At 44.5% G+C, this 19,966-nt stretch overlaps 1 protein-coding gene and 2 long non-coding RNA genes across 7 annotated transcripts; 1 reads left to right on the top strand and 2 right to left on the bottom strand.

The window, feature by feature from the left end:
• Nucleotides 1-526: 526 nt before the first annotated feature.
• Nucleotides 527-1,063, bottom strand: LOC144584507 (uncharacterized). The gene is made up of 2 exons (XR_013538807.1): nt 935-1,063; nt 527-581 (listed from the first exon to the last, which is right to left on the bottom strand). It is a non-coding gene; the product is annotated as an uncharacterized LOC144584507 (long non-coding RNA).
• Nucleotides 1,064-1,608: 545 nt separating this feature from the next.
• Nucleotides 1,609-19,422, bottom strand: LOC110086634 (ras-related protein Rab-6A). Of its 5 annotated transcripts, none has more exons than XM_020807694.3 (8): nt 19,202-19,422; nt 16,391-16,449; nt 14,900-14,953; nt 13,304-13,409; nt 9,117-9,228; nt 7,790-7,883; nt 7,370-7,436; nt 2,585-6,244 (listed from the first exon to the last, which is right to left on the bottom strand). In XM_020807694.3, exons 1-8 carry the CDS (start codon nt 19,281-19,283, stop codon nt 6,180-6,182), a joined length of 639 nt encoding a protein of 212 aa, XP_020663353.3. In that variant the 5' UTR covers nt 19,284-19,422; the 3' UTR covers nt 2,585-6,179. The 5 variants fall into 5 exon arrangements, with proteins under 5 accessions (XP_072837194.2, XP_078236938.1, XP_020663353.3 ...); XM_020807691.3 differs by lacking the exon at nt 13,304-13,409 and adding an exon at nt 9,907-10,015; XM_020807693.3 differs by lacking the exon at nt 13,304-13,409 and adding an exon at nt 9,907-10,012.
• LOC144584506 (uncharacterized) lies at nt 13,404-16,021 on the top strand. The gene is made up of 2 exons (XR_013538806.1): nt 13,404-14,508; nt 14,559-16,021. It is a non-coding gene; the product is annotated as an uncharacterized LOC144584506 (long non-coding RNA).
• Nucleotides 19,423-19,966: the final 544 nt, after the last annotated feature.

Genomic DNA, 19,966 nt, shown 5'->3' with positions numbered 1-19,966 from the left:
CTCCCTGACTCGGCCGCTGATTGGCCGAGGGCGGGAGGAGCCTCTCGCTCCGATTGGCCGGGCGCCGGGCCCCTCCCTCGGAGAGGACTCACCTGGGCGCGCGGAGGCGGTTCGGGGAGGGGTGGGCAGGAAAAGCAAGGATGCCGCGCGGGACTCTCTTCCCCCCCCCTCCCCGGGCAACGTGGGAAGGGGCAAACCCCGGACTTCCCTGCGTTCCCACAACTCGGGTTTCTTAACTCGGCGCCAGAGGAGCCTGCTGTCCCCCCCCCCCAATTTATTTCTCGACTTCCTCGCCCCGCCGCCTGCGCTCCTCCATGCCTCCTTTGGGCTCTGAAAAAAAAAAGAGGAAGAGGAACCGCCGGAGGATGATGATCACCTGCTCTCTACCGCTCTTGTTCGCCGGACTTGGTCCGCCTTTTTAGCTTCCTTTTTCGCACATTTCTTCTTCTTCTGGTGGCCATGTTTTGGTTTTTTTTTAATCTTTTAACCTATTGAGCAACCACTGCGCGTTCTTTTTTTTTTTAAAAAAAAAAAGGGGTTTGCAGCTTTTGGATGAAAAAGGCCACCCTTCTAGTCACCACCTGAAAAACAAGGCGGTCTCATACTTTTAAAACATAATAAACACCCTACTGGACAGGTAAAAAAAAGCCAAGAGAAGCTGAAGTCAGTTTTCAACTAACTTTTCTTTTTAGCCCACCCCAGAATGCAGGCAGAGAGGATACCGTTACAGATTTTGGGGAGAGTCTTATTTATTTATTTATTTGATTTATATCCCACCCATCTGGTATATTTATACCACTCTGAGCAGCTAGGAGTTAAGTTCCATGGCAGGGGTGATGCTAGCATAGAAAAGGTCCTGGTTGTATAACAGAGCCTCTTTCCAAACGAAGCCCTTGGAAAACTGAAGGAACGAAAAAGGAAATGCAAACTTAACCGTTTCTAATTGAGAGTCAAAACATTTCAGACTTGAGTTTCTTCATCCAGAGGTGGTAGGATTTCGTAACAGTTTCCTCCTTCACTGTTCTTGCAGAGTAACCACTGGAGCAGACAGGCGATGGTGGGATGCATCAGCCCATGAAAGCTTGTGAGAAATTAAAATTGTTAGCTTTTAAAGTACCAGAAAACTTTTTTTTTGATGTGACAGATCAACACAGCTACACCCCAGAACTAAGGAACTGTAGAGTGTACTAGCTGTCAAGTGGTATCTTTTGGAACCATCCCTGATGGTTAAAGATAAATTATAATACATTTAAAAAAAAAACCCAACCACTCAGGATTCTCCCTACACCAGCCAGCCTTTTGCAATTTGAACTGGTATGGTACCGTTTTGCTGTAGGATATAACCCCCACCAAGTCTTCCATTTTCTGCCTAGGCAAACATATTTTAGTGGGCCCAATTTTTACAGGCGATGTATGTTTTAAAACCACCACCTTCTGCTTTTAACTGTTTTTGCTCCTTCTGAGTGTATTTCCTTTATCCTTGTGCACTTTATTTACTATAATCCTTCCCACATCTCAAGAGCACTGGGAAGATGGGATCAATTATTCTAAATAATAAATAGGAATCTTTTTTGTTTGGGAGCCACTCAAAGATCTGTTTATATATCCGTTTGTTTTCCACCACGAGTGATGCAGCCCAAAGGAAAGGCACTGAGGGGCGTGAAGGAACCTATAAATTGTTTTATCTCCTGTGGCTTGTTCAAACAAGTCACCAACTCACATGTGAATGAGTCCTGAACCAGCATTTTAGGCTGGCAGAACCTGGCCTGCTCCATTACAAAGTACGGTAGCTGTCCTCAACCTTTTCCTGTTGAAATGGCTGTAAAATTTATGTTTTAACTGCACAACTGTGACAGTTATTCCAACAGAAAGTCAAAGCACATGGAAAACTTCCAAGCTGAGGATGATTAGAAAGCCACCAGCTGGTTTTCCTACCTGCCCCAAACAATTTCTTTAACTAATGAGAGGTGAAACGGGGAATGTTGCTTAAAATACTTTGGTAAATGCACAGCAAAGGAGACTGTGGAGGGCAGGTTAAACCAGTGATTCTTGCTGAAGCCTAAATTATCTCCTACAAAGTGCAACTTGACACATTAAACTGTTTATTTCAAGAACCCTGCCCTTTTAAATAGCAACTCAGATAAACAACCACAGAGACAAATCGGAGGCCTTGCTTATCTGAGAAACCAAATTAATTGTGGTGGCAGCTCTTCTGTTGCAACTCCAGCTGGGGAAAAGGTGCCACTTTCTCCTACTTCTTCATCTTGGGATATTCCCACCCCCAATATGAAAGAAACATGTGGGTTTTAGAAAATTCTTATCACATATTAATTTACTTCTTGTCTTCTCTTGTTCTTGATGACCTGCAATTTTATAGGTTGATTGTTGGTTGGCCGCCATCTTGAATCTTAGTACAGAACTTGCTACCTATTTAAGTTGGGTGGTCTTCTTTCTTGTTGTATATTTAAAGGGGTGTGAGTGTCACAATATTGTTGTCATTGCGTTCTCTGTCTCTGGAAGCCCTGTGGACGAAGAGGGAGGATAGAACAGCCTGCCCTTAAACATTATCACGACGAGGAAAGGATCATGGTGAAATTAACTTTATTTAGTGTGATACACAGCTTTAATCTGACAGTCAATATTGATATATTAAGAGTCACTTACTTGGCTAACAGCTAGAAGACGGCGAGCCAAAGAGAACACACTCAATATTATACACATCCACAGAGAAGGCAGTGAAGAGTGACCTCTTGTCGTTCACTAGATTCCCCCTGCTGCCGCCTGTCCAACTGGCCCCCTAACCCCTTCCCACAAAGATGAGCTTACGTGTAGATCCTTACTCTCTTGAAAAACGTTTCCAGCTTGTCTCGAGAGAATACTGTAGTAGCAGCAGCGGAAGGGCCGTGCTGCTACTACAAAAGGGGAAGCACCACCTGTCCCACTGCATCCATGAGACGTAGAATGAATGAGAGACGGGGAGAGGGAGAAACAAACACTGATGGGACTTCAGCAATTCCCACAAAACAGAAGGGATCTATCTAATCTATCTATACACACACACACACACACACACACTCATACACACACAATAAAGGCCTCCGCAGAGGCATTCTGATTCCTAACCTGACAGGACAAAGCCCATTTTTCTGTGAAAGTGGCACACAGTATGAAACAGTGGTGTGTTCCTTTGCTTTTTTCTAACCTTATGGGTGCTTATGCTCAGATGAAGAGGTATGGAAGGATAGCCGATCAACCCTCCACGTACAGATGGAGCAGATCCTCTCACACGCAGCCAAGGAACCAGGACAGGCTACAGATCACTGGAAACATTGGCCAACCCAACACTTTCAAGATACAGCAGACCTCTGAACAAAACTTACTTATTCAACTGAACTGGGTGGACAATAAGTAGCGAGGTCTCTCTCTCTAGAGGAAAACTGCCCTCTTTTCACACCGATGTGCTTCACGGGGCCACTTGGGTGCTTGCATCAAGACAGAAGTCAGCTGTGCCTCACCCTTGGGGCATGGTAACAGGGCCCAGCAAAGTTCATTTGAGGCTGCAAAGGGGCTTGCTGTTCTCTTTGTGGAGCGAGAGTGCAAAAAACACAACGTGTAGTGGTGTCAGTGGAATTTTAAGCAATGTGGGTTGATGACAAGCGTGTCATTTTTCTGTAATTTTATTGTTGCTATCCCGTATTAACAAAAGTGGCAAAATTTGAGAAGCGAACGCCTAAATTCATTAGTCGCAACTGGAGGAGAGCCATTAAGTCTTAAGTCCCATTTGTTCAATGGGTCTGCTCTAAGTGGGGCAAAATAACGGGATTTAGCACAAAGCCATCCAATTCCATAACAGGTTATTATGTCTGAAAGGTTAAAAGCTATACTGACAGAATTTCGTCTGTAAGACATAAGGAATTTGTTGGAAATACCGTCTAGAGCCCTAGTACACTAGGAACAGGGTGGGAGGGAAGAAAATGCTTTGAACCTCAGCGCTCTGTGGGGAGAAGAGCGTGCAGGGCCTGGAGTTGGAAACAGCAGCACACTTTGTAAAGAAAAGCCATCTTAACACACCCCCAGTTGAGGCACAACTGTCTGCCCCTCCTGGAACAAGCACGTGTGGCATTGAACAAAGAATGTCCATTAGAAAAGGAGCATATCTAAGCTATGTCTATGGGCAGATTTCTCTTCACCTGCTGGAGGGGGGCGGGCCAGCTCTTCTGACCCAGTGGTTTGTGTTCATCTCTGCCCCAAACACACCTCAGGCACTGGTTAGGAGCATTTCAAGCTAAGTAAGTGTAGCTGAACCAAAGCAATGAAGCAGGAACTCCAGTGTTTTCCCTGTAAGAAAAGGACTACCTTTTCACTCCAAATGAGACCCTAAACAAAGGATGCATGGAAAAAATCCTGCTTTTCCTCTGTCGAGATCTCAACATCGTTGAGAGAATAATGCAACTGACTTGCCCAAACTACTATTATGGTGGCTTTATAGCCCATAATTTTGAGGGCAGCTGGCTGCCGAAGGCTAGGGCCTCACAGACCATGCTTCGAAGCACCTCCAACGGAGAAAGAGTGATATCCCATGCATACACAGAAGTAAACAGAAAGGTTCTCTATACAAAGTCTCAGCAGCAGAGGAACAGATGAGCTGTTAAGGATTCTGCATTTTGGCTTTTAAGACAGACAAGCAGCCACCAGCTGAACAAACTGGGCTATGCTTCCAGCCCCAGAGACAACTACCCAAGTCACTCTGACCACCTACATGCCTTTCAAGGCTTGGCTCCATTAGCAGAGGGAAATATTTATCTGAAAACACATTTTGGGCTGAGTCTAACGCTCAACAGAGCTTACAGCAGTTTTCGTTCTCGAAACACTTTTGAGACACCGGTTATTTTTCAAATACAGAAAAAGCCAACATTTCCCCTTGTGTCATAACCTGCACAAAAATGGTGAAGGGTCAATAATAAGCTCTAAAACAAATGAAGAGTCAGACTAGGACACCGGGATCCTGCCTCGTGCTTCATATTACAGCAGGTGAAGCAGTTCAAGGGGTGATGCTGAACCACCCCCCACTGGAGGTTCTCCAAGGTCAGGCTATCATCCCAGGGAAAGAAAAACAATGAATACAGAGAAGGTTCGTTCCTATAGCAAAGCCACGGACTCGGTGATAGCATGAACATGCCATCCATTGCCATCTATAAAGCTGGAAATTAGGACTATGAGGCATGAGGAACTTGGCTTAAAATGGTCTCCAAGTGATAAATTATACAACATGGGGGCTCATGGTGTTGGTCTGAACCTGGTACACATGCCCCTGTTTTAATTAAGCTAGCAACTATGCAGTGCATAACTTCCCTAAACAGAGAACGCGTCAAATGGATAGGTGTGAGGACAGAGAAGGAATCTGAAATGGAGGAAGGACAGACAGGAGAACATCCCAGTGCTCTGCTTTCTAATTAAGACTCCACAATCAACGGAGTCACTCATTTCGATTTTGCTTATTCTTCCCTTCTATATTCCAACTATTTCAGAAGCACCACCTTTCTGAGAAAAGGGTAGGTAATTGCCACCTAAGAATCAGCTAGCTACCATGTAGAGATAAAGCGCAACACGTCTCATGAGGCACGTGCTTGGAGCTACGTCCTCCCCTCCCTTCTCTCCTCGAGGAAAGACAACGGAACAGGGATGGGAGCAGGTGGCTGAGGCCACGAGGCAGGAGGTCAGCGTGAGAGGGTGCCCGCCTCTCCCAGGGCAAGGATGGGCCAAACCAACGTCAAGAAGCAGCCTCAAGAAGGAAGATAAAGGCAGCAATGAGGAGACAGAAGACACTCCAGCCCATGCTGGAGGTTGAAAAGCATTTTGCTAAATCCTCCCTTTTTGCTTCACAGCATCACACAGCGAGGTGCTCACGCCCAAGAGAGGAAACCTAGGATAAAGGTGCCACCAGCACCAAGAGTGCAACAACCAACAAAGGACAGGACACAGTTGAGGGTTCACACCATGCAGTAGAAGGGAGCAGCCAAGGCTGTTCACAGTACGGGGTGGGGCTCAATCTCGTTACTTAAGACCGGGTTTCTCAGCCCTCGGAAAAGTTAAGTTCCTTTCAGTCAATGGGAAAGTGATGCTCTCCGGCGAGACGGGACCGGCCGATCGGGAAGGGGGCCGCCACACCGCAGATCCTCTTAGCAGGAGCACCCGCTCTCCATTACCGGCTGCTCAGGAGGTTTCTCTAGTTTGATATCAATCACTGGAAATGGTAGGTTAAGGGGCTAAAAAACGGGCAACGACACTGATAAAATAAGCAGGAAAACTACACCCAAAGGCATCACTCCAGTAGAGCGAAGCAAGTCAAAGGAGGTTAAGACAGTCGGTGCTTGTCCTGCCCTCCTCTTCCCTGCTGTTCTAAAAGTAACCAAAATAGACCTATCAGTCATAAAGCTAAGTGTGCAGCTTCTATACTGCCCCACTGTGCACCCCAAAGCACTCTCTCGGCATTTATAATTTAATTATGCAGGTTACACATTGCCCCACCAATTATGCAGGCTACACATTGCCCCACCGCCCAGGAAGCTGGGTACTCAATTTACTGACCTCAGAAGGATGGAAGGCTGAGTGAATCTTGAGTCGGCTACCTAAGCCCATTGGGATTGAACTCAGGGTCTTGACTGCAGTTTAACCCACTATGCCACAAGGTTTCAATAGCCAATACCCATGACTCCGAGTTGAACAAATAGGTTTTCAAACCTTGTCTAAATCTGCCCATATAAAGGTGCTGGGGGAGAGAGTTCCACAGCTTGGAAGCAGTCTTGACTGCAGTACTGCAGTTTATCCTCTGCACCACAAAGAGACTCCCCTTTTCTCAACGGTTACTTCAAGGCACATTTAAGACTTGATGTTAGCAACCATTCCCCCTACTCCACCACCCCTTCACCAATCAGGATGACCTGCGTTCGAATAAAAACTGCCACAAAGGGAAGGATTTTGTAGTATAATCTGTTGCCCCTCCAGAGCCCAGATCATAGTCTTATTAGGCCTTTCAAACTCTCATGTAGAACCAGACATGTACCAATAAGCTTAGACCTACAGAGCTACCTTTGAAAGAAATTATACACTGGTTCACATATAGCTGTGTGCTGCCATTTGCCCACAAGGAATCCTATAAGTTTAAACAACGGGAGTGGAGATTCCCTCTTTAGAGGTAGGGTGACATCCATCAAAAGCAGCTCCTGCTTGATTCCTGCATGCATGCACGCACACAGAAAGGCAGCTAAATAATGGAGGTTGCCTTTAGGCATTGCCAAGAAGAAGCAAAAGGCTCCTCCAGGAAGGCCATATGATGCCAGGAAGCTACCAAGCAGCAGAGGAAGGATACTGTCATCTTTGCTCTTCTCGGGAGTGCTATCCATACCAGGCAACGCTGCAGCCACGCGGCGGAAAAGCTGAAAGGCAGCACGAAATGAAGAGGAATTCAGTTTTTTCCCCAGAAATGCAGGATAAATGGACAGCAATATCATGGCCCGTATAAGGGACATACAGGTACCCATGCCCCAATTAAGTCATGTGTGAAGCAAGATCAGGCATTCTATTAAGAACTGTGATTAGACAAAGAACAGGTCCAAAGGGAAGGATATGTTCTTCCAGAACGTGACACTCAGCCAGCTACGCCCAGAACTGAGAAAAAGGGATCAAAACTGTATCGAATCAAAGAAGCCCTAAAATCTCAAGGTTATAGTCCTTGGTATCAGGTGCTAACGACAGAGGAAGCTGTTCTCTGGATGTGGCACAAAATTACCTGTTTCACATTATAGCCAGTCTTGGCGCTGGTCTCAATGAACATCACACTCAGTTCTTTGGCTCTCTGCTCCCCTTCCTCCGTAGTAATTTGCCTGAAAGGAATGAGCAGAACAAAACAAGAGAGAAAGATAGGGCGATCAATCCTCAACCTAGGGTTCAATTAGGACGGCTCCTCCTATTTTGTATCGTCATTAGGAGAGGCTTAGAAAGCTCCTGGTTGCCTGAACTACCTTCAACACTTCAAAGTAGGAACTGCAGCCATGTACATGGCATTACGTGACACACCAGGTTAAAACCGGAAGCGAGGAACAGCAGAATAATATTGCTTTGATGCTGCAGTATTGACAGAGCACGACAGGGGAAAGGAAACCCCTGCATTAAGAAGAAAGGGGAAAAGGAAAGGCGAAAGACTAAAATAGAGGCAGATCATTCTTGCCAAAGGGCTGAATGGACTGCCTGCAGATTATGCTTTGCATTTAAGCCAAGGGTCACATGTGAGATCAAGGGCTGTGATTTAAACACAACTGTGCCTTAAAGTAATCAAATCTTGGTTCTGAGGAACATTTCTACACCTCACTAAATCATCCCAGGCATGAACGATGAGTCATGAGGGGTGTGGTTGCGTGGCAGGGTGTGCAAAATAACCACCTGCAAGCAAGACGCCCTCAAACAATCTCCACAAGCTCAGCGGTATTTAGACTCCTGCTTTATGATTCCTTTCAATATCTATTTCACTGTTCTTTAACCTCTCCGGCACCCTCTGCTAGGAGGGAGAATAAAAAGCACCAAATGAAAAAGGCAGCCAAAAAAAAATATATCATAATGAACGAAACCACAACATACCAGCCACCAACTGAGAAGCGCTTCTCCACCATCAGTTGACATGGAGAGAGAAACAGACAGAACGACTTGTGCAAAGCTTTAAAAAATGTAACTGCACTGGCAACTTTTAAGTCTCCAAGCGGTTTTTTTTCCAGCTCACAACTTCTACTCGAAACCAGAACAGCCAACAGTGAAAGCCTTTAAGATCTCGAAAGTCATCCATCTATTCCTGATTTAGAGGAAGATCAGAAGCAGCCATGAGAGTTTAAGGAGGAAGCCTTTCCCCTCCCCTGCTAAATGATTCTTTTAAATAGAGATTAAAAGAATCAATAAGCAGGTGAGGGGACTGCACCACCAAGAATTCCATCACCCCTGCATGGGGTTTTGCTGCTTTTAATGTTGTTTGCGTAACCAATGGGGACTGTCTGTCCTCATTCATTCCAGGAACCGCCCAGGAAGCTTTCTAGCACACATCAAAGTAACCCATCTGATTTCCAAATCACCTTTTGTCTGCAAGGTCAGTCTTATTTCCCACTAGCATGATGATGACATCACTTCCCCTCTCTGTTCGCACATCGTCAATCCATTTGGAGGTTTGCTGGAAGGAATTTAGGTCTGTAAGACAAAAGGCATCTCAATAGATTAGTGCTGGAATTCAAGAAAGAGGGAAAAGCTTTAAATAGCACATGGTATTTTATACATACACACACACACACACCAGTTTCTGTTAGTGTACTGCAGTATAATAGGAAATTAGGTGTGTGGAATGAGCAGTACATTTGCATTAAAGGTGGCAACCAATCAAGAGAACAAAGGGTTTTAGGAAGGAGACAATATGAAACAATACGTTTGGGAACCAGCTTATGAAGAACTGTAGGGCCTGAGTTTTAAGCAAGTGAATGGCATCCATGAGAGATGAGAAACTATAAACAGGAAGGATATGTTCATGTGATTAAGACTTAGACTGTGAACAGGATATAGGCAGCAGCACCTTGGGAGAACATGGGATGGTGCTTATTTCCCTGCCTGGCAAGGGAACACCGGAAGTGACCATTCAAAGTGGGATCACCTCTAGTGGTGCTTCTCAATGGTGAGATGGCCGGAGCACGGATCCACCCCAGAGGGCCTTTTGCAAAACAAAGCTCCACACATATTCCAAGCGGGAGAGGCGTTTGCCAGCCCCAGCATAAAATGAGCCCAACTCTGCCTTATCACTCGGGAGAAATTCCGTGCTTCAACCTCGCCTTCAAGAGTGTAGTGCTGCAGGCTCAATGAAACAAATCTCTCACTCACTTGTGATGTCATAGACTACTACTGCAATAGTTGAGTCACGGATGTAGCTGGGGATGAGGCTACGAAACCGCTCCTGGCCTGCCGTGTCCCAAAGCTGAAGTCGGACCTGCTGGTACCAGCCCGGGGGAAAAAGCAGAAAGACAAAAAGACAGAGAAAAAGGAGAAACTGTCCTTTAGGGAAAAGGTAATGCGTTAGAGGGACGATACAGCACAACAAAGGTTTGTTGCTTCCAAACACACAGATAGCTTGATAGGGAATACAGTAGTCGGGGCTAAAGAAAAGGTATGATAAAGCTTTCACTGTCATAACAATAACCATTCTGCTCTATGACCATTCCTCACTGTCAATGACATGGACCCAATTGCTTCCACAGCAGTGGGTTATTTCAAGCTTTGCATACACTAAAAAAAAACCAAAAAAAACCCCCCACAAGTAACACTCTGGGATGTGTGAGAAAAGACCATGTCTCTATAGGAAAGCTACTACAGCCGAGTAACTTCCATAGTGGAAACGAATCCACTTCAAAAGCGTACAGACTGCCTAACGGAATAGCAAGATCTAGGGAGCCAAGAAGATTCTCTCTTAGGGGTTCACCTTCCAGGGAGCACGGCCTCCAATCATTATTATTTTTTGCAGCGTCTGAACCGGGCAAAAACACAAAACTGCATTTCTCTGCTAACAGCATTGCTGGGAAGAGTTTCCTTGAGAAAGGTTAGCAGTGATCCTTTGTCTGGATCAAATCAAACCCCTTTTTTGCCAGGAGGCTTGCTTGGGTGAAAAGGGGGGGGGGGGAAATGTCATGTGCCCTCCACTGGCCAAGCCGAGCTATTGAAAGTTACAAGCCAACAGAAGCTGTAGGCATATAGGTGAATTTTAAAAAACAGGGCTACTGTTTTACTGCTCTCTCGCTCTCAACAAGAACATGGGTTTTTCTTAAAGGTCTTACCAGAGGCTGAAATGGGGAGGGAAAAAGACAGAACTAACATGAAAGGAAATACTCAGTTGGTGGGAGTAACAGACGAGAGTTGTGACAAGGACAGCAAAAGAGTAGAGGAGAGGCCAATGAGGGCCTTGCTTCCCACCACCCTAAACCTAAGGATGGGGAAAAACTTTTTCTGGTGTTGTCTCTCTTCATTCTCATTTCAGATCAGAATGTGAGACTAGGGGTTGGAGGGAATGTCATGGAATCCGTGTAGATCTTTTACACATATTTGATGCAGACCACTCTTTCCCATAGGTTGAAACATGGTTCTACAGCCCCCCCCCCACACCATGTTGCAAATTTGAAGTTCTTCACATTTGTTTGGTGTGCATACTGTACTTCCCTGAAACCAGGGTGGATAAAAACCAATGATTTTTTTTAAAAAAATCAAATTGATGTAAAACTTGATGTAAATTTATTAAAATATCATTTCTAAAACATTTCAATCTTGACTTAAATCAAATCCACCCTGCCCTGAAACACCTCTCAACGTTACCTGTGGTTCTTGAGGCCAGATGAATGTCCTGTCACAACAAGGCTCAAAAAGTGTGATAATTTTTATTTTATTTATTTATTTGATTTATACCCCGCCCATCTGGTCTAAAAGACCACTCTAGGCGGCTTTGTTAATGCCCTTTGTTACTTTCAATGACACCTCTGGCTATTGGATCCAATGAATTTCTTTGGCAACCCAGTGCTAGAGCAAGACACCCACCACCTGTGCCCAGAGGCAGTCAGAAGCACCGTTTCTTTGTCTCCATGAATGTAAATCTCTGCTCCTTCCTCTGTACGTAACAGGTCAGCGAAGCTGTTCCAGAGAAAGGCAAAGAGTCTGGAACCAGCAGGGCCACCGAGTCAGAGAGACCTAGCTGGGCCCCAATGCATGGCATCGCAGCCAAAAACCTGCTGAGACCACACCAGAATGGAAGTTTGTTTATTTATTTTATTTATATCCCACCTATCTGGTCGGTTTTGCTACTTGGCCAATACCCCCAAGAAGGGTAGAAACCTCACTAGCCAAACTGAGGACCTCACCATTTGTGGTGGGAGATCATTGTGAAGGGCCCTAAATATGTGACTGTGGCATTTTCTAGACTGTTGGAACCGCTCTGGACTTCAGGCTGTACAAGGAGCAGGCCCTCCAAATGTTTGAGGCCAGCACCCTCCATGCCCCCCTCGCCAGCATCGAATCAGAGGCAAAGAACGCTGAGCATTGCATGCATTCCAACCTGGGAAGCTGTCATTTCTCTATCCCTGCCCCAAAGGGAGCGGTTTATAGAGGGCATTCTATTACAGCTTCTTCTCTTGCAAGGGGGAGCCAGCAAATCTTCCATTTGAAGGTTTATGTGGATATTTTTAAAAGATCTAGTGCACAACAAGAAAGGTGCATTTTCCCATCCACCACCTTGATGTAGCAATTGCTATAAATTGCACTGGACTTTCCTGTCACTTGTCCATGTTGGTGTTCTTCACAGTACTATAGAATAAAGGCGTTGGAAGAAGCCTATAAGGCCACTGAGTCCAACCCCCCTGCTCAATGTGAATAAAACACTACAAAGAGCTTTTACTATGGGCAAAAGGGGATTACTATGACGGCATTTTGCATCCAGTTTCAAATAGGATTAGAAAATAGACAGAGCAGTAACATATCCAATGATTTTTTAATCATGACAGCTATGTGCAAACTGTGTTGGACCCCTCTATTTTTATGAATTGCAACTGCTGAAGTAGAACAGCATAGAAGGCCTACACACGGCCCTCAAAGTCAGCAAATGATCTAGTTAGATGCTACCAAAAGCATGATATTGAACTGGATGAACGCTTGAGTTTGCCCAATAAAGAGTTCACATCCTCATTTACAGACCTGACTTGGAGAGACCCAGAAAGAAGGCATCAGGCACCTAAAAAAAATTTGGTGACACCCACCTTTGCTTATAGTCAAAAACAAAAACAAGTGTTGCATTTGAGTGTAACAACAATGGAATATACAACTCAACTTGATACTTTGTCTTTTTTGTTGACAGACATAAATATAGTAAAGCAATCATAAAGCTGTGATGGCATATAGGACGGGGACATCAAAAACATGGCCTGCCAGCTCTTCGCGAGATGAAGGACTAGACATCAGAGATGGACTGAGTTGCCCTTAACAAAAACAAAACTTTCTTAGGAAGGCAGTTGTTACAGCGTTACGGTTTGTGTGTAACAAGTGTTCACATCTGGGTATCACAATGAAGGATCCTTTCTCTACAATGACTTTGCAATATAATGGAAATACTTGTCTAACAATCCATTACATCCTTAAGCAACGAAAAGTGGTGCACTCTAATAACAGATGCTAAGAGAGTAACCTTGCAATCCTTTAGATGCGTTTCGTCTTGTTTCCCTTGCAGACCCTAAATCCCAGTACCTACTTGTGAGGTCAAAGACTATGACAGCCGCAGCAGAGTCCCGGATGTAGCTAGGAATGAGGCTATGGAATCTCTCTTGGCCGGCTGTGTCCCACAGCTGCAGCCTCATCTGGGAAAACATAAAATGCAGGAGGAGATGGAAAGGGGGGGGCAAAGGAGGTTGTGAGAGCAGGAAGATGGAAAACAAAGCGAAAAGAAAAAAACAAAGATCTTATGTGAAATTAAAAAGGAAGGTAAAACCTTGAGGCAAAACAACACAAGCAATGAATAGTGAGGGGTGGGGGAGAAGAAATTTAAAAGAAACAAAAAATGCAGTGCAAAGTGAAAAAAAAAAAAGAACAGCTGGCTAAAAGGGACCCTTGGCCTCTCTTCCCCCAAATGCCAGATCAGCCACACGCGCCAGGTCTCTCTGTACACCATCAATAATCTGTGTTTTGAAATGCATTTTAAATGCAGCTGGAATAGGTGCATGTACAGAGACCAAAGGCCTGATCAAGTGTCTACGACATATTTTTTGGCACTCAGTTCAGTCCTTGATGGTCTGTTAAGCACACCAGCCAAGGCACTGGTCTGTCACTCATTGATGATTTTATACAGTGTGTATATATATATATATACATATGTCACTCATAGATGATTATGCCCAGTAGGAACCACAGGTGAGGGTTCACAATATGAAACCCAAGGTAGTTTACCAGTGTCTCAGATAAGCTGCCCTACCTTTCCTGCCATTCATTCTAAGAGGAAAGGCCAAAGAGCTTGCTGCTTATGTCTGGGCTTAGTGAGTACACTGTCTGGCTGGTCACAACCACACTCTTGAGGTGATAAAATACACTGCAAGCCAAACTCTTGAATATAGCCATCCCTTAATAAAAGGAAAACCACTTCTCAAAGAGTACGTCATAAGCTGATCTCAGTCAGCCAAAAGGAGAAAAAAATAATACTAGAAATGCAACCAAGTCTAGCTGTAAGGTCAGACTGACACAGTAATTTTGGTGACAAAAAGACAATTCATGCTGTACCTTAGGTGACTGTCTGGTTAGGAAATACTGGTTAGGAAATAAGAGAGCCAAGTTCAAACCTCAGTTCAGCCATGGTGTTCACTGGGCAGCTTAGGGCACAATCACCCTCTTTCAGCCTAATTTTCCTCTGTAGGACTGTTGTGTGGATGAAATAAAGTCCCTGAAGGCATTCTGTACATTCCCCCCGTTGTTAGAGAAATTAAGAATAAGAGGTCAAACAAAACTGTATGGGACAGACTGGCCTCCCTCCAGCCAAAGATTAAAATTCCACAGACTGAAAGACAACTACGTTTCATAAGGGTAAAGAGTAAAACAACTAATGTCTACCAACATCAAGCAATTTCATTTAAATTCTGTCCTCTAACGTGAATTCCCAAGAATCACATATTGCTTTCAATTTTTTTTACAAAAAAAAAGCCTGATTCTGCTTCTCATGGATTATGCAAATACTACACTATATCAACTGGGCGCTTCCCTGTCCAGCAGGACTAAAGGGGAATCAGTCAAAAATATCATGATTATGAGCAGTGATCGCTCTTCCTGTTACAAAATGAAGTACGCAGACATTCCCACTCACCGTGCGGTCTTCTAAATACATGGTCTTTGAAAGGAAATCAATTCCAATTGTCGCCTGGAAAAAAAAACACATTTCCATTAATCTGATTGAGAATACACTTGTGTTTCAGAAATATGAAAGAAAGAAAACCATTTTTAAAATTTTCTATACAAAGCCTGCAAGGACTCGCCTGATAGTTTGAGAAATCTAAACAACACTGCAAAGGGAGGAGAAAATAGGGTTCCCCAACCAGTTTCAAAAGCATGTAAGTTAGCTGATCTAAAGTCCCACGGAAATCTAACAAGACTATTGAGTTATAACTTAGATTCTATAGAAATCTATGGGTTTGCCACTTAAATCAATAGAAATTTCCTGCAACTGAGTCCTGAGCGAATGCACAACAATAATACAATGCAATTATAGCAGTGTCTGTAATGGAGGAGTAATCATATAGGAATGCAAGTTGCTTGATTATGTTTAGGGATGCACTGGATTCTGCTGGTGACCCTGAATATCTGGGAATGAAATGCAGGGCAAGTCACAGAATTTTGGAGACAAGAGAATATAGTTATAATAAACAATTTAAAAACAAGCCCATGAAAGCCTTTGAGAAGATTTACAAAGCTTGCTGAGTAGGGGCTACACTAAAGTTGCAGCCTATAAATACTATGATAAATACTAAAGAGATTAAATTAAACTAATTAGATTAATAATCTAATGTTTCCTATTATATCGATTTTCAACGCGTATACAACCTCATGTACTGAAAAATTAGTCTTAAAAGTGATCTTAAACAATCAAGGAGTGTGTATAATTCAGCTGATGTGAAAATAAATTACTGATAATGTGTACAAGGTGTTTGCATTCTGCCATTTAGAGCAAACAGACTTCCAGGATGGGGAGCCTTCAATAAAAAGACCGTCTCTCATACTTGCTAATTTAATCATTCTTAACAGAGAGCCAGACAGCTGAACCTCTATGGTTGTTCTCAAGGGCTATGCATGTTCATATGAATCCAGGGAAAAATATTGTCTATTCACAACTTAAAAGGCCATAACCAAGCACTTGAACTCAGGTCGGGGGGACCCCAGAACTCCTGTTGCATATGCTGTGTTGTAAGCAATAAGAAACTCAAGAGAAAAACATTGTTCAAAATAACTTCAACTTTCTTTGGATAAAAAAAAACTCCTTTTTATGAGATGACCAGAGATACACTATAAGAGTAATTGCTAAGATTACAGTTCACACCACAGAAAAAATAGAACGTTCTCTGAATCAAAATGTTACTGATCTACAAATAAATATGCTGGGGTTTTTTAACTGCAATTCTAGATATAAACAGAATTCAGAGTTTCAGCTGTTCGCTCTTCATCGATTTCAGTTTGGAAATTACAATGTCCTTAGTGCTAGTCCATAACATTTTCATCCCTCCACTGACAAATATGGTAAAGTCCAATTTATAGCTTAGAAATCCCTAAGAATTTCAGGAAGGTTTGGCACATTCCCACTTACTTGGTAAGTGTTGTCAAAACTGTCGTACATGAATCTGGTAATCAAGGAGGTCTTTCCAACTGCAAAAGAGAGGGAAGAAGTTATTCTGCGTGCATGAGCTGGAAAGCAAGATATTCAAAACACTTCCTTGCATGACTGGAAACTCTCTGCCACTTGCCATCTTACGCTACTCCTCCTTTGCAAAAGGCCCATTCAACTTACAAAGCACAGCACTAGACTCTGGGTCTGTTGATCCCTTTAGATATGGCTAGACAGAATATTTTATTTACAGGTATGATTTCAGAGGAGCTACAAAAGGAGCACCTGATTAAACTTGCCACAAGAGAATAAAAAGGAAAATATATATATATATATAAAGTTAATGTCCTTGCTTTCCCTCTGGAAATGCACTGGGCATGCTAATGAATGGAGGATTGCTGGAAGTAGAGTCGATCCAAGCGAGCAGAATGTGAAAGGTGACAGTAAAAAAATGGACATTTGGGGTTTTTTTTAAAATTACATGATTAAATAATGTATTTTTGAACAGTGATTTAAACTACTAATTTGATTTAAGTCAAATCTATCCTGAGTTACCCTTCAAGTTTCCTTCTTTTTCCTTCTACCAAAATGAGATCAGCCACAACAATCATTTGAGAATTATTGTAATTACAGAACTAGTGGGCAGAAGTAGCTTGTGCTGAAATAAAGCTTGGCAGGTTAGAAAACCACATGGCTTCAAGCCGCCCGCTGTTTCTATATTGTTCCTTCTCTGGAATATTCCATGACTGACTGCTTAGCTGTCTCCTTGTGTTTTAATACCATATATTTTGAGCAGTAGCCAACAATGCAACTCAAGAGCACAGAAAAGACATTTATGCAAAACAGCCGCAGCCTTGCCCTGTAAAAGATCATTTTAACTTGGCTTTATTATTCACACACTTGGCAATTAAGTGTCCTAGCAGATGTCCTCTGTTACCAGTGAGAATCAATTTGTGTGATCAGTTGAGATGCCGAAAGGTGAGGAGATCATCATCTGACAGGCTCAACACCACAAGCATTTCCTGCTTCCATGTGCCAAGAAAGCAAAGTCTCAGGCAAATGACCTGCAATGTCCACACTGCCCCAGGATGCCCCATGCTCCGGATGCTGACACGAGTCAAATCTCTGATGCCACAAGAGCAGCCTGAAGAAACCAGCCATTAGAGGAAACAAGGACTGGAAAATCAGCCCTGCTAGGTAGACCAAAACATAGGCAGGAAAGCAACTAGTCATCCGCCTCCAGGATTTCCTCTCCATGGAGATCCCTAACAGATTGTGTTATAATGAGTACTCAACACTTCTATTTTTGATGAGCCAGAGACTGGCAAAAGGTTCGGAAGAAAAAGCTCCAGAACCCGGCCAAACAGCCCAAAAAACCTACAACAACCATTGGATCCCGGCCGTGAAAGCCTTTGAGAATACATCTATTTAGTTTTTGCAACTCCTACACCGTTGAGTACACTTTGCTCATCTTAAGGAAGAAAAGCAAGATTGTAAGGGATAGTAAACTGTTTTTCCTGGGAACCTGGCACTTTTTAGTCACATTATGATATACACTATATGCGGGGGGGGGGGGGGGCGCGATTAAGAGTGGAATAAGACAATTGCCATTTCCTTTATTCCTTGAAACACACACTCCCATCTTAAATGGGTAGACAAATGGAAATACTAAAGAGTGGTAGTCTCACCTCATTTCACCTAAAGGAACTGAATCAATTTAGAAACAGGAGTACAGGCTGAAGCCTTGCTTTGGATAGTCAACTGCAGCTAGAGCAGACCCTCCTGAATCAATGGAACTTACGACTCACCAAAGGCCCATGGACTCAATTAGCCTACTCTAGTGCCAGTTACTACATTAAGCAATGGGATTTTAGCTTGATTTCCTTTCCCCACCCAAAGAGCAGCAATTTCAAGGAGCAGGGCTACGTGGATAAATTTAAATGCAGTCCTCTCCTTGCAAAGGGGTGGAGAAATCACTCTCATGGTTGCTTCTGCTTCCAGCCAGGTAGGGGTGGCTGCCTGTTTCAAGGAGAGACACCCCCCCCAAAAAAGTGGTCCTTTCAAGACTGAGAAATTTATTTTAGCACAAGATTTAGCTGGATCCAATCCACCTCTTTCCAAGCATGCCATGCAATAATAATATATGCACCCAGGAAGTGGACTTGTGCACAAAAGCTCCCATTACAACACAGCAGTTGTGTTGCAAGTCTTTCCAAGTTCAATGTTATTTATTTATTTATTTGGTGTTTATTATTTTGTTTTCCTTTGCTTTTTTGGCCTGAGATGGCCAGCGCAGACCCACACAGATACCTCTTCTAAAACTACATATTATTTCTTTCTCTTCCTAACCACCCCCTTACAAATATTCTTTTTTTCCTGTTTTTAATTTCGTCCCTGAGAGGCGGGAGGACCCCTGCACGTTTTAGTGATTGCTTCATCTATTTGGGCTCGACTTGTTTAAAATGATTTTCGCCGGGCCTGCCTCCTTTCAAGAGGGGGGACCCGAGGCAGCTCGCCTTTAAAGGGTATTTAAAGCTGGAAACCCTTGAGTCTACCCAGGCAGCTGAACTCCTGAGGAGACGGAAAGCTGAAAGCAAGGAGATATTTAAGATATTTAAGAAGCGCCAAACGCCCTCCCCCCCAACCGCTCTGAGGAAGGACGAACGAAAGCAAGGCTTGGGGAGCTGTAACGGCAAAGGAACGCGTTAACGGGAACGAGATGGAACGGGGGGGAGGGCCTGCCCTGAGGGAACGCCGCGGTCCCGCCCGCCCCCGCCCCCGCCCCCGCCTCACCGCTCTGCTCGCCCAGGAAGACCAACTTGAACTTGCGCAGCGGGTTCCCGAACTCGCCGCCGGTTCCTCCGGGGGCAGACATGGCGGCAGGGCCTCGGAGGGAAAGGGAAGGAAAGGCGAGGCCGCGGCGGCGGCGTCAGGCACCCAAGAGGGCCGGGCCCAGACGGGGACGAGGAGACGGAGGGGCGGCGGCGACGGCGGGCAGCACCACCACCAGCGGTTCCCTCAGCCGCCTCACCGGCCCGAGTGCGTCACTTCCGCCCCGACGGTCCTGACGCGAGGGAAGGGGCGGGGCCGAGGGCCAGCGGATGAGCTCATCGCGTTCAGCCGGGAGACGACGACGACGCTGACGTCACGGGGAACGGTTTTTTCCCCCCCACCACCCTAGAGATAGAAAAGTATAGAGTGGATAGAGGATGGGAGGAGCCTTTGTGTCTCACACACACACACACACACACACACACACACAAAAGACCCCCCTCTCTCTCTCTGTATAGTATATAGATATATGTAAACACGCACATCACCCCCCCCGACCTTTATGAACCCTACCCTTTGCATCTGTGTGTATGTACTGATATATGTACAGTGCATGTGTATATATGCTGGGTGTTTGGACTACAGTTCCCATCCTGAAGGGAGGGATGCCTAAAATGGCCTATGGCCCTTTTCTGGGGTGTGTGGGGAGAGGGCTGGCAGCCTAGTTGACCTGGAGGAACCCTCGTTTTTTATAAATAGCTGAGAGCAGAGCCTATCTGGCCAGGA

This window comes from Pogona vitticeps, chromosome 11 (genome assembly GCF_051106095.1).
Source record: "Pogona vitticeps strain Pit_001003342236 chromosome 11, PviZW2.1, whole genome shotgun sequence".
Lineage (NCBI taxonomy): Eukaryota > Metazoa > Chordata > Lepidosauria > Squamata > Agamidae > Pogona > Pogona vitticeps.
The sequence above is the reverse complement of the archived record's forward strand: the minus strand, read 5'-3'. Positions and strand labels throughout refer to the sequence as shown.

Bases quoted from the DNA above. Each gene is read 5' to 3' on its own strand.
- LOC110086634 (XM_020807691.3), bottom strand. From the start codon at position 19,283: ATGTCTGCCCCCGGAGGAACCGGCGGCGAGTTCGGGAACCCGCTGCGC. The intron at 7,437-7,789 runs GTAATTTTGTGC...GCTGCCTTTCAG, and splicing joins CTGGCTATAATGTGAAACAG to CTTTTCCGCCGCGTGGCTGC. The intron at 6,245-7,369 runs GTATCCTTCCTC...TACCATTTCCAG, and splicing joins CGAGAAGAGCAAAGATGACA to TGATTGATATCAAACTAGAG.